General features: G+C 41.0%; 1 protein-coding gene and 1 long non-coding RNA gene across 5 annotated transcripts in view; one reads left to right on the top strand and one right to left on the bottom strand.

Moving 5' to 3' along the window:
• The window catches only part of LOC131838858 (uncharacterized), a 63,676-nt gene extending 51,073 nt beyond the window's left edge, over window positions 1-12,603 (top strand). For both annotated transcript variants that reach the window (XR_009356724.1, XR_009356723.1), the window contains exons 4-6: window positions 8,556-8,664; window positions 10,320-10,391; window positions 12,407-12,603. This is a non-coding gene — a long non-coding RNA (uncharacterized LOC131838858). The remainder of the gene's footprint in view (window positions 1-8,555; window positions 8,665-10,319; window positions 10,392-12,406) is intronic.
• Window positions 1,363-12,740, bottom strand: part of ANO6 (anoctamin 6) — a 186,404-nt gene continuing 175,026 nt past the window's right edge. For all 3 annotated transcript variants that reach the window (XM_059185581.1, XM_059185580.1, XM_059185583.1), the window contains 3 exons: window positions 10,788-10,990; window positions 9,399-9,504; window positions 1,363-4,558 (listed from right to left, as the gene is read on the bottom strand). In XM_059185581.1, the coding sequence (XP_059041564.1) occupies window positions 4,352-4,558; window positions 9,399-9,504; window positions 10,788-10,990 (516 nt within the window). In that variant the 3' untranslated portion in view covers window positions 1,363-4,351. The remainder of the gene's footprint in view (window positions 4,559-9,398; window positions 9,505-10,787; window positions 10,991-12,740) is intronic.

Consider the following 12,740-nt stretch of genomic DNA (forward strand, 5'->3'; position numbering starts at 1 on the left):
TATTAAAATTTTATTATTAAAAAAAATCTAGGGGTGCCTGGGTGGCTCAGTGAGTTAAAGCCTCTGCCTTTGCCCTAGGTCATGATCTCAGGGTCATGGGATCGAGCCCCAAATCAGGTTCTCTGCTCAGCGGGGAGCCTGCTTCGCCCTCTCCCTCTGCCTGACTCTTTGCCTACTTGTGATCTTTCTCTGTCGAATAAATAAATAAAATCTTAAAAAAAAAAAAAATCTGTGGAGAGGCACATGGCTGCCTCAGTTGGTTTAGTGACAGACTCTTGATTTCAGGTCTGGTCATGATCTCAGGGTCCTGAGGTAGAGCCCTGCATCAGGCTCTCTGCTCAGAGTGGAGTCTTGTCCTCCCTCTGCTCCTCCCCCTGCTGTGTGTGCTCTAATAAAATCTTAAAAAAAGAAATCTGCATATAAGTGGACCTGTGACGTTCAAACAGGTGTTATTGTAGGGTCAACTGTATTTATGATCTCATCATTCCCTGCAAATGGGAAATGGTACTTAGCTTAAGAAATGAAATTCTGGTCAGTCCTTTGCTGGACTTAAAAGGCTTGAGAGTAAAAATAACGTTAGTATTGGTCCCAAGGATATCACGTAAGGGTAAGGAAAGTCTTCTTGTTAGTCCAGTTATGGATTTTATTTGATTTAGAGTTTTCTTGGAAGCCTAATGAGATTTAAGTTGGCAAAAATCAAAACCAAATGAAACAAACCAAAATCCAGAAAACAAACACTTCCCTCTAATAAAACAGAAAAAGTTAAAATCTGGATATGTTGTCCAGGATAGAAAGGTTGATTTTTATAATGACATTTTCCCCTCTTTTCTTCTCCATAATTTCCCCTTTCTGTACCCAGTGCTGCAGCAGGTTCAAACAGAGCCTTTCTGGGATTATTAGAGACTTACCCTCTCTGGTGGCACTGCCCCTTGCAATCATGTTTAGCGTGCAGAAGCCAACTTTATGCAGTTGGAGAAAAGTGCCTTTTCCTCCTCGCGGATGCAGCCTGGCTCTGGCGCACCACAGTGTGGGGGGCCAGAGGGGAGCTGGTTCTCAGCTCCCACCTGCTCTCCGGGCTTGGTGCCCTTGGCAGGGCTTGCTCAATCCAAGCAACTGGTTTTTAGCAGCCCTGGCTGAAACCCCACACCAAGTTTTTCCCAGAAAAATCATGTTTCAAAGTAAGTGTAGGTGGTGAAAAATATAATTTTAGATATCATCTACATAAAAGCACACATTTGTTATCTGGGTGATACATAACTGATAAATAGTGGATATATATGTGTGTGTGTGTGTATATATATTACATTTTTATATATAAATGTATACTCCTTAAAAACATGAAGACAAATATAGAGACCAGTGTTGTTTTGAAAAATGAATTTATTAAAATGCTCATAATTATAAAAGAATATTAAAATGCACAGAAATTCACAAAACATTACAAACTTTACATCTTATGCCACAGTGTATGAAAGCATCATGAATATTTCCGTTCTACTTTAGTTAAGCTGCTCATACATTTTAACTTTTCAAACATCTTCTGCACAATGAGAAAATGGTACAAGAAGTGTTTCAGTAACAGAGCATGTTCTGCCCCCCATTGTGAACTAATGTTTTCTGAAATTCAAGATGCATGCATGGGTAATTAAAAGGGAAGGCGTTTGGTGACAGTTTGCAAGATGGCCTTGTTGAGTTTTCAAACAGAAATGATAGCGTTCCCTATCTATTGACACATCCGAAATATCTGAGGGATATTTAAGGAAAAATCCCCTGAGTATTTTGGTCTAATGCTTCGATCTGTTAAAATTCACAGGCATTACAAAAGGATACAAAACAAAGTTCTCTAGTGGTTAATACCAGGCAGGTGGAGGGCCAGATTTTCCTTTCATGGGGGCACAGTCACACCCACCCTTTTTCCTGGGGTGCTGCTTCTGCTCACATTTACAGATCCAGCCCGTGCCTGCCTGCAGACGCAGCCCCACATTTTTTTTTGCAGCGGACAAGTCCACGCTGGAGTTACATTAACACTGTCGCTGTCCCAGGTGACCTGGCTCCCCGCACGTCGCTGTTTGGGGAATATTGGCAGTGTCCTACATCCCATTTTCTGCCTTTAAAAATATAGAGCTTTCCCCCACTCCTGTCCACAAAAGCACATTTTAACCTATGAATGATTGATGAAAGATGACTTATGAAGACGTAAATGCACAACTCTTTTAAAGTTTTATCGTATATACAAGGAAATAAGGCAAGAAGATTTCCTTTCTGTGCTCCCCTAAATGGTGAGTACTCAACCAATCCAACATGAGGAGATAGTCCTCGGCTTTGGAGAAGAGCAGAGTTAAGAGCAGAGGAAGCGGCCCCACTGCCAGGAGCGGTATCCCAGGTGAGCAGGGGAGGGACCAGACGCAGCCACTGCGAGGAAGGAGCGGCTGTGAAGAAACGCCTTTCTTACTCCCTGTAGGGTCAGAGCTCTTGTGGCTCCTGGGAACGCTCTGTTCCCATTGTTCATGTGACCAAGAAGGTTAGTGAAATGTTGTCCCCGATCCACTGGGCCAATTCAGAAGTCCAGAGCGCTGCTCCGATGGATCCTCCATACGTACTATTTTTGTTTTTCAAACCTTCATGGCATGCATTTAGAACGGTGACCTTGAGTCAAGCTGCTCTTACCACAAGCCTCTGAATCCGCTCAGGAAATGGCTTTCCTTTCCCTCTGCCGCTGGGATTCTGAGTGGCTTGGCCTCTGGGCATTTAGCAGCACCGCAGTGGGTGGCGGCCCACCTTGCAAGAACCCAGTGCCAGACACCCTCTCCCACACCCAGCGCTGCCCAGGTACCAGTCAAGCAAGCACAGTGCGGGCCCCGGGAGGGCTTTGCACCTGAAAGGCGGTCAAGCACAGTAAAGGCTGCTGAGCGGACAAACTGAAGGCAAGATGTGCGCAGTGTGCGGGCGTTCATCAGGAAGTTACCTCCCACCGGCGGCAGGGGTTGTGACCAGACTGTGGCTTTAGGGAGGCTCATATCCAGACCAGAGTCTCTTTTTTGGATCGAGAGTGATCTGGGTCTGCCTGTCTCTTTCCTCTCCCCCCACCACAACCCCCCACCAAACCCCTACCCCGGTGCACGCAAGTTACAAACAAGTTCTGGGCTGGGACTAAGGGAATGGAGGATGTAGGGAAGCACCTTGACCATGGCAGATGCTTTGGTATGTTGATCACTTGGATAGGCAGGACCCCTGCTGGAAAGGCACTCCCCACTGGGACTCACAGTGAGGGCACCTGCTGTTCTCTCAAGCTGTGCAGCACTGTCCTGTTGGGTGGGCTGGGCAGTGAGCCATTCCCAGGGGTGCCAGTGAGCTGATCTGATGGCTATAGGGCAACTGCTGGGAAAGGGATGGGCTTAGCTTTCCAGACCCTTACGCTGATAAAAATGTAATTTTAATCCCTTGATTTTTTTTTTTTTTCAAGAAACCACCTATCTTTAGAAGAGGTAAATTAATTATCCTGATCAATAGGAGTTCCAATTCTATTTGAATCTGTACCTTTCCCCACTTTTGTCATCTTACTCCCTTGAGATTTGCAAAGCAGTCAACACTGATTAGGCACAGAGGATTCCAGGAGTGCTCCTGGAAGATAAAAGGTGTCACTGTGGATTAGTCCAAATACACTTCAGGACCCTGCTATCTTTATTCCAATCCATTAAGAGTATTTCTTTGAGATGGAAAGACAGGCCAGAATGAAGACAGAAACTATTTCCTCTTATTAAGTGAGGTTTCGTTTTTCTGTAGGGATGTGCTAATACACCTAAATATTGTGAATTCTTGGGTCTATTTGCCGCTGAATACAGCATTCAAACTGAATTCTGAGTTAGCTATTTTTAATCACACAAAAGCTAGTATGTCTAGTCTTTAATGAAAGTACTGTAAGGGAAAGAACTCTGGGACCGATCTGGCAAAGTGAAGAAATGAAACACCGCCTAAAAGGGGAGCATGTGCTTGAGAACAGAAAGGAATGAAAATAATCAAACGGAAGGACAAAAATCCATTCAGCTTTGGAAGAGGTGGTTTTTAAGCACACTGCAAGACACTTTCTGTGTTACAGAAATTCCAATTTATCAAAAAAGGGTAACATTTCTGGTTTTCCAGGTGATTAGTTTTATGCACTTCTTGATCTAAATTTTGCATTTCCCAGGTCCTGCATGGCAGGCTGAAACTGAAAAATAATCTCTATGAAAATGGCAATAGCGAAGACACCTATTTGCCAAAAAGTGTTTTAACTTCAACATTCTCATTAGTGATTCAGAATATATTTTGACGGAGTTAAATTCTGTAAAGTGCTTCTCAGAACATAAAGCTCTTATTCTAATTTTGGTCGTAAATTGTTCTCTACCACTGCGCCCATCCTCTCAGCTATGACCCCCATATTTTTTGTCATATCTTTGAGGTGATTCTCCCGAAGAAGCTTTTGGGTTAAGTACTTTTCTCTCTTGATCTTGCTCTTCGTGCTTTTGGATACATCTGGGATGGCATAGGATACAAAGAATTTCACAGAGTAGATGAGATGCTGTGGGAGAGAAGAAAAGTGTCCATCACAAGGAAATGGTGGGAAACACAGAGCTCTTTTCGTTTTTGTGGGTTTTTTGTTTTGTTTTGTTTTTGGTTTTTTTGCTTAGTCATCCCAGCAATAGATCTGGACAAAGTGGTGAGTATTTTCTCTACACAACCAGTCTCTCCTATACCATGTGGTCTGCCAAAGAGCTACATTTTGTTACTTTGACAATTTCAAGAACACTAACACTTACCCTGACAATGCTGTAGTATTTTTGTGTATGTTCCTTTCCAGGGCTCTTCCCCCCAAAATTAGCACTAAATCCTATCTGTGTGAGTCTATCTGTATCATTTTATTTTTGAGAACCTGTTTAACAAAATATGTAGAGAGCCCCAAATAATATATTGTTTAGTCTCCCTTGATTTGGGCTTTATAAAAAGTAAGATACTATATATGGTCTTTTGAAAATTACTTTAAAAGATTTATTTACTAGAGAGAGAGAATGCATGTGAGCAGGAGGGGGTAGAGTGAAAGGGAGAGAGAATCTCAAGCAGACTCCTCACTGAGCACGGAGCCCAACACGGGGCTCGATCCCATGACTGCAAGATCATGATTTGAGCTTAAACCAAGAGTTGGATGCTGAACTGTGCCACCCACACGCCCATAAAAATGACATCTGCATTCAAGACTAGTTTCTAACCCATCCATGTTATTGTGCATAACTGAAGTTTGTTCATAATTCTGTATAAGGGTCTCCTGTCGATTACCCCATCAAAATGTACTGGGCTTGTTTCTAGTGTTTCTATTAGAAACAATGATGTTAAGAATGTTTTTGCATTTGGATTCTGGAGGACATCTGTGAGAGTTTCTCAAGGGGATGACCTAGAAGTGGAACTGGCAAGACTCTGTTAAATGAATATTCAAATTTCCAAGATGGTACCAAAGTCTTTTCCAAAGTAGTTAATCCAGCTTCCACCTCCACCAGCAGCGTGTGATGGTTTCAGGGGCTCTGCATTCTTGCCAGCACTTGTGGTCATCATTTTTTTCCTCACCAACATAGTGATTATAAAATGCACTTTCATTTTAGTCATTTAGTCGTTTCTGATGACTAATGATGTCGAACAAGTTTTTATTTGTTCGTTATGCAAAAGTCTCTGACCTACCGAGGAAATACACAATATACAATGTACACATCATTAAAAATCAACAAATTGTACATGGTGTTCACATGATAAGAGTGTGGCGAAAGCAGTAAAGCAGATCAGGAGTTTATGTGTTACGTGGGAGGCCAATTTCAGATGGATTTTGTACAGATCAGACTGGGTATGCCTCACTTTGCCAAGGCTTTGAGGAGGTGGGGAACCAGCCACACAGACATCAGGAGGAAAGGCATGCGAGGCAAAGGGAACAGTCAGTACAGAGTCTGTGTGGTGGAAGCCTGCTGGCTGTGCATCAGGAACAGCAGTGGGGAGGGATGAGAGAGAGAAAGAGAGGTAACAGAGTATGGCTAGAGCTTGTCAGGCCTTGCACAGCACTGTAAGGACACTGCTCTCTGAAGGCAGCAGAGAGCCTATTTAGGAGCCCACAGCCCTAATTCAGGTGAGAAATGATGGTGGCTCCAACCCGGTTATAGAAGCAGAGTTGGTAATGGTCAGATCTGCAATGTACTGTCCAAGGAAAGCCAGCAGCATTGCAAGCGGGGGACTCTTAAGAATTTTGCCCTTAACAACCAGTGTGGTAGCTACAAATGCCATGACTGAGAGGGGGCAGACCCACTGTGGGTGGAATATTTAGGGCAGCATGGAGAGGAGAACATTCCAAGTGGATTGAAGAAAATATGGGCATTTGGGGCGGTAGATGTATCTGTTAGCTATCCCAGCAGAAAGGTCAAGTAGACATTGGATTCATGGGTTGAGTTCAGGAGAGAGGGGCTCTGGATACATATATCGTTGAGTCACTGGCATATACATGGCATTGAAAGCCAAGGGACTGCGTGAGATCACCAAGGCTGTGAGGAGAGAGAAAAGAAAGAAGGAAGGGACTAAAGAGATTATGAAGGGACAGCCTAGTGAGATAAGAGGAAAAGGGAAAAAAAAAGTTTTCCTGGGAGCCAACTGAGGAGGAACTTCAAGAAGGAGAGAGTGATCAGCTGTGCCAAAGGCTTCTGATTAGTAGGTAATGGGAGAGTGGAGAATATTTGAGAGGAGAGTGTGTCTGAATGATGGAAATTATAGAGTAAAGGGGCGAAAGCTGATGATGTAGGAAGGGGAGGTTCTTTTTTTTCCCCCCCCCATCTATATATATAGACGTGGACTTTCTGTATTATGCTACCCTTGCATTTCTGGGGTAAACCAATGTGGCCTGATGTCATCTTTAAAAAATATATTGCTAGATTCAATAGGCACATTTTAAAAAGATCCTTGCATCAGTGCAACAAAGGAGACTGGATTATAATTTTCCTCTTTCTATTCCTGTCTGATTTAAGGATCTAAAAGGAGTTGGAGAGTGTTTCTTTTTCTGGTCTCTGGAGGTAACGAAAATGATCTGAAAGTATACGTCTAGAAAGTGTGGCATCACTCTCCTACAAAATCATATGGGCTGGCATTTTCTTTATGGAAAGATTTTTCAGTTACTCAAAATTTTGTTATAATTCTAGGTTTATAGTTCCCTTCTTTAGCGTTTTAGAAGATATTTGACTACTTGCTTCTGGCTTCCATGCTGCTGTTAAAGTCTACTCTCATTTCAATTTTATCAGTCATCTGTCCTTTTTCTCTGGTTGCTTTTAAGATCTTATCTTCAAGGAGCTGCACTTTTGTTACAATCTCTGTAAGCCTGGATTTCTTTATTCTGCCTGATATTTGCTGTGCTTTCTGCTCTGTGAACACATCCCTTTCATTTCTTTGGGAAGAATTTCAGCCATTAATTCTTTAAATATTGTCTCTCCTCTAGTATTTTTTTTTCCTTCTGTGGATTTTTTAAAAACTGCTTAATCTTTTTCACATTTTCCACTTTCTTCTCTCCCTGTGATGTACTGGGAGTAATTTTATTCAGACCTATCTCTCAATTCATTCATTCTTGCTTCAGACTTCTGTTTAATCCATATGCTTTTTCATTTAAACAACTATATATTTTTCAAGATTACCATGTAATTTTTTAGTTTCTTATTATTTGCTCATTTGTCAATCACTCATTTTTTGTTTAAACATATTCATACACATTTTAATTTATAATTCCTAATGTGATAATGCATACTCTTGAAGTTATTGAGGGTCCAAATTATTATTTTCTGAATCTCACTTGTGGTTTTTCTCATTTCCCCATGTTATTACTGTTCATCTTTGGAAGCTCATATCTGATTATTTCAATCTGAGAGAAAAATGTGGTCTAAACGGAGGACATTCTTTTCTCCAGGGAATATATGCATTTCCTTTTGCTCTGAGACAAATTCAGCTCTTTGGGGGGCCCCTGGCTGAATCCAAGAGTCTCAACTTTAGCTGGTCCACCTTGTGGCTGACCCGCTGCTTGGCGCCCTTGAGACTCTCGAGGGTGGAGCTGATGACCCCCCCCCCCCCCCCATCCCGCAGCCTCAGAGGGTGCTCACGGCTGGAGCTGAGCCGGTACCTTTCTGCCCCCCTTTGTAGATTCTCCTCCCTTTCCCTGAGCTTGAAAATGCAAAGGAAATTCTACTTTAACCTGACTGTGAATGTTTTGTAGTGAAATGGCCCCTCAGAGTATCTAGTCAGCCATGATTTCAGAAGCAGAAGTCGAAACACTTTGGCCACTACATATCTGAATATAAACTAGTGATTCTTGCTGATGTAGCAGATACTCCAGGAATCCTCCGATGATGGGGAGCTAAATGACAACTTGGTTCCTCTTCTGTTAATGTTGTGGTTTTTTGTTTTGTTTTTTTTGTTGTTGTTGTTTTTTAATAAATACCAAACTGAAAAATGATCAAAGCCACACAGCCTATCCAGCTTTTTTCTTGCTAACAGACCCTCATTTTGTTCAGAGCAAACCGAACACCTCCTGTCTCAGCCTACTCTATTGCTTGGAGGAGCCGTGTGCCCTGGAGGCTTCTGGCAAAGCATTTTCTCTCCTGACAAAAAGGAACAGATATGGTGAGCATCCTCTTTCTTTCTCCTTACTGTCTAGACCCTGTACGTGTTCCATCGGGAGTTGCAGCTCTCACCCTGCAGCCACACACACGACATGCCGAGATAGAGAGCGCATGCACACAAGTGCCAGAGAGACAGAGATCCTGTCCCTGTCAGCGAGCTGGTCTTGATTCAGAAGCCGCCACCTACTATGCTATATGAGAAAAATCACCCTTTAAGTGTTACCCTAACTGGGACCACACCCATCAAGCAACTTCTGAGCCTTCACAGTTTGGTAGTGGTTATTCCCTCTGTGTCAGAAGTAAAATTGCTTAGTTCAATTTCAAATTTATTGCTGCCTCAGTCATTTTAAGAGCTGGTTAATTTTAATAGTAATACAAATAAAACTATGACAGCAATAAAGTTCCTCAGGGGCAGAGATCACATCTTAGTCGTCTTCAATAAGCCCCTTCCTGGTCTAGAATGCAGGCCAGCGCCCCAAATTTTTAAAAAAGGCACTCAGTACTGCAGTGAGAGGCACCGAATCCTCCTAGCACACAAAATGCTTTCACCTTTTCAAACAGATAACCGATTTCATTTCATTAATGAGAGCATTATGGGTATTCGCCTGTTAAATTTCATTAGTAGATGTCCTAAAATAATTGCTAGCAAGAGAAAAGAATGTATTTTAAGTCCGAGTTGGCAATACTTAATGCTTATACTGCCGTATAAGCTCTTTCAAAATATACTTCTTTTACCTCCATGACAATGATGAAAGCCAGCTTGGCTGCGATCACGTGCCAGTAGTAGATGTTGTGTTTATACTGCTGTTCGTGTCCAGGTGGGTTCCGGAAATCACGATACCTGAAAAGTAAAACAGGGATATCAGGAAGTTCTTTTTGATTAAGTAGTGAAAGCAAGGACCCCTTTCAAAAGAGGTCATAATTAATGTACTGCTTTTTAAAACTGGACATCCTATAAATTTTCTCCAAGAGTTTAATTTGGCTACAAAATCCTGAAATAATGAGTCCAGTAATATTTAACATAAAATAGGAAGGTGATGGTAATACATACATACACCATATGTGCAAAAATCAAAGTATTTAAAAATTTTTTTGTCAGAATTTTATTCCTGCTTTCTCAAAAGAGTATAACACTAAAATGATGTGGTGTATTTTCACAAACAGGATTATAAATTTATGTATCTCATGGTATCAGCAGGCTTCCCTCAGCTATGGGCTACCCCTCCTTCTAGAGAGGAATGCCCAATTGCTTGCTATAATATAATCAACCTAATTTCCTTTTTAGAGGTCAGGAGCTACTGCTGTTAGTCTATTGCCCTCAGGTAGCACATCTCAAATTTTCTGCCTGTAACCTTTTAGACCTGGAAGAGTGTAACTACTCTTTAGAATTATGTCAAGTAAGAGTAAGATTTGATATGGGATTCTGAAGAGGCTCTAAAAACATTTATTTGGGGCTTATTTCTAGTTTCTTGGTTGTGCTGCTGAGAATCTGAACCAGAGAAGGGTTTGAGGAGTTGAACTAGGTAAGATTTAAAATCTCCTTTAGGGTTAAGATACTGAATTAAAAAAAAAAAACCAAAACCAAAACCAAAAACCTTTAGGACTTGTAGTCCACAAACTTTATCAAGTAGTAATTTACTTGTTTATTGTCCACAGCTGACCTCACCAGCCATCACAATCAATGTAGAGAGAAAGGGCCTCATGGAATGCTTTCGAGAATGCTGCTAGGTGAGCATGCAGTCCTCACATTTCTCGTCTTTGTATTTCTTGGAGTGAGAGGGCCGCTTTGCTGTCACTCAGCACATCAGTGTGTGCTTGAATAACAGATTAGTCATTACAACTGAATTGACTTGTTTTTGGGAACTCCTTGAATTTCTTCCTTTCTAAGGTATAAACAAGACTCTCCTCCTGGATCAGTTTCCCTGCAATCATTTGAAACTCCCATCTTTAATTGAGGCTTTATGTTCTGATTGGTAAATTCTGACCCCAGTCTGTATTAAGTTTGGCTGAAAAGAAACCTGGGGGCGGGTGGGGAATGCCTCCAGCAGTTTTATTTAGAATTACATGACAATAAAAGTCCTTTAAAAGAGGAAGTATATTTTTAAACAGGTAAGCAGAACTTGCCTGCATGTGGTAGGGATAACCGCCTTAGGGTCTGGATTTCCCTTGCTTTGGTTTTTGAAGTCTGAGACGTTGAAGATGGAGAGAGTACTGTTGATGTAGCCTTCCATGGTGTAATGGGTGTGGTTGCCATATGGCGGGACGGAGAAGGACCAGTAATACACCAGGCGGGGGATCATGTCCGATGTGAAAGCAATAATCATGGCCTGTTTAGGGAGGAACACAAGAAGGGGGTTGTTAATTTAGAACCTCTATAGCTATGGTTAACAAACACACCAGAATTACATGTTCATTGGTTGTTGTTGTTTTTTTTTTTTAAATGAAAGATTCAGGAACTTTAAATCCTTTCCTAACCGTCAAATGGATATAGATAGCCAGTGTCCTAAAGTCTTTGAGCAATGCTTTAAAGGATAGTTACTTCCTCTTGGTCTTCAGTTCACATAAGGGCTGTCCAAAAGTCCATCTGCAGTCGAAAAGCAAAGGTCTGCAAGTTGCCTCTTAGGTTTCTTAAGTACAGTAATTGTAGACCAGGGTATCCTGGATTAACTCAAGTTGCTTGCATATGTTGCATATAAATTAGGTTTTCAAAAATTAGAATATTATACAACTCAACCTTGAAACTCTACTTGATCTAATTTTAATCTTTTATGATTGAGAAGGCCCTTCTGTCTAAGTAATATTAGGGCCAGTATTACAAAAATAATGCGGCCTTACATAATTCCTTTGTAGAGTTTACAATTGATACAAAACTCATTTTTAAATCACTTGCCTCTTAAAATTAATTCTATTTTTATAAATTATAAATTGCATAAAATAGATTTTCCTTAATCTAAAAGGGCCTTCAAATTCATACTTTTTCCCCCTAGAGTATCTTGACTTATTCACATCAACTCACAGTCTGATTTTAAACCATCAGTATATACTTACATATGTTGCTTCATTAGAGAGCAAAAATTTTTTATTAATTTTAAAATGTAGGTAGCAAGAAACTCTTGGGGTTGTGCAATTCATATGGTCAAGTGTATGCCTGTTTTATTGGACCTCGTGTCTAAGCCTCTAAACTTCAGAAAGACTAACTGAAGAAAGTCTAGTGTGTTCCAAGATTAAAGGAATAAATTCAGATCAGTTTTAAACCTGAGTCTGTGTCAGACAGCCCTCTATCAGGATAGAAGGGTATTATGAATTACATGAATTTTTCTCTAAAATTCTTTAATTTGGGCTTTCAACTCTCCAATGTATAAAATTGGTTTGAAAGAGGGAGAAAGTAAGGAATATACTTTAACCCAAATTCTATGTGAATAAACAAAGCTGAATGGTTCCTTTACTGAAGCAGAAAGACATGTTTTTGGCACAACATGATTTTTAATAGTGTTCATCTGAACATATGGTTTAGATGCAGTGAGACCACAAGTCAACAAACAAGATCTCAGCAGAGCAAGAAAAACAACAAAGGGGGCTTTCCTATTGCAAAATTACTCCCCCTAGTAGAACCAGCTTTGTCATTTCCTCTGACGTATGTGTGTATGTTTGACTCTGGGTGGGGCTGGGGAGGGATGTAGGACAAGAATATTTTACTTTTTCCAGATTTCAATAGTTTAACATTTCCTGTTATTTAACTATAGCTTTTTACAGAATCACCTGCAGATGTGCTTGGAAGCTACAAAAATTCCAACAAGGAAGAGAATTCTTTTGTCTTCTGACAAGACCCTTGTTCCTCCTGAACTGAGCGGCTTTGAGACACACTGCAAAAGTGCAAGTAAAGGCGGTGTGCTGCTTTTCCATTTGTCAAAATAAATTAAAATCAGTCTTCAGTGGCAGATACTGTGGCCTGATACAACCTGTCAATACAGTTTATTGTACAAGCTGCTGGAAGATGAATGATTTCATACCAAACTCTTGCTTGATGTCCATTTTCATCCCTGGTGGCAATTCTCTTTCTCCTATAGTTGAAAGTTC

Source organism: Mustela lutreola, chromosome 8 (assembly GCF_030435805.1).
Source record: "Mustela lutreola isolate mMusLut2 chromosome 8, mMusLut2.pri, whole genome shotgun sequence".
Taxonomy (NCBI): domain Eukaryota; kingdom Metazoa; phylum Chordata; class Mammalia; order Carnivora; family Mustelidae; genus Mustela; species Mustela lutreola.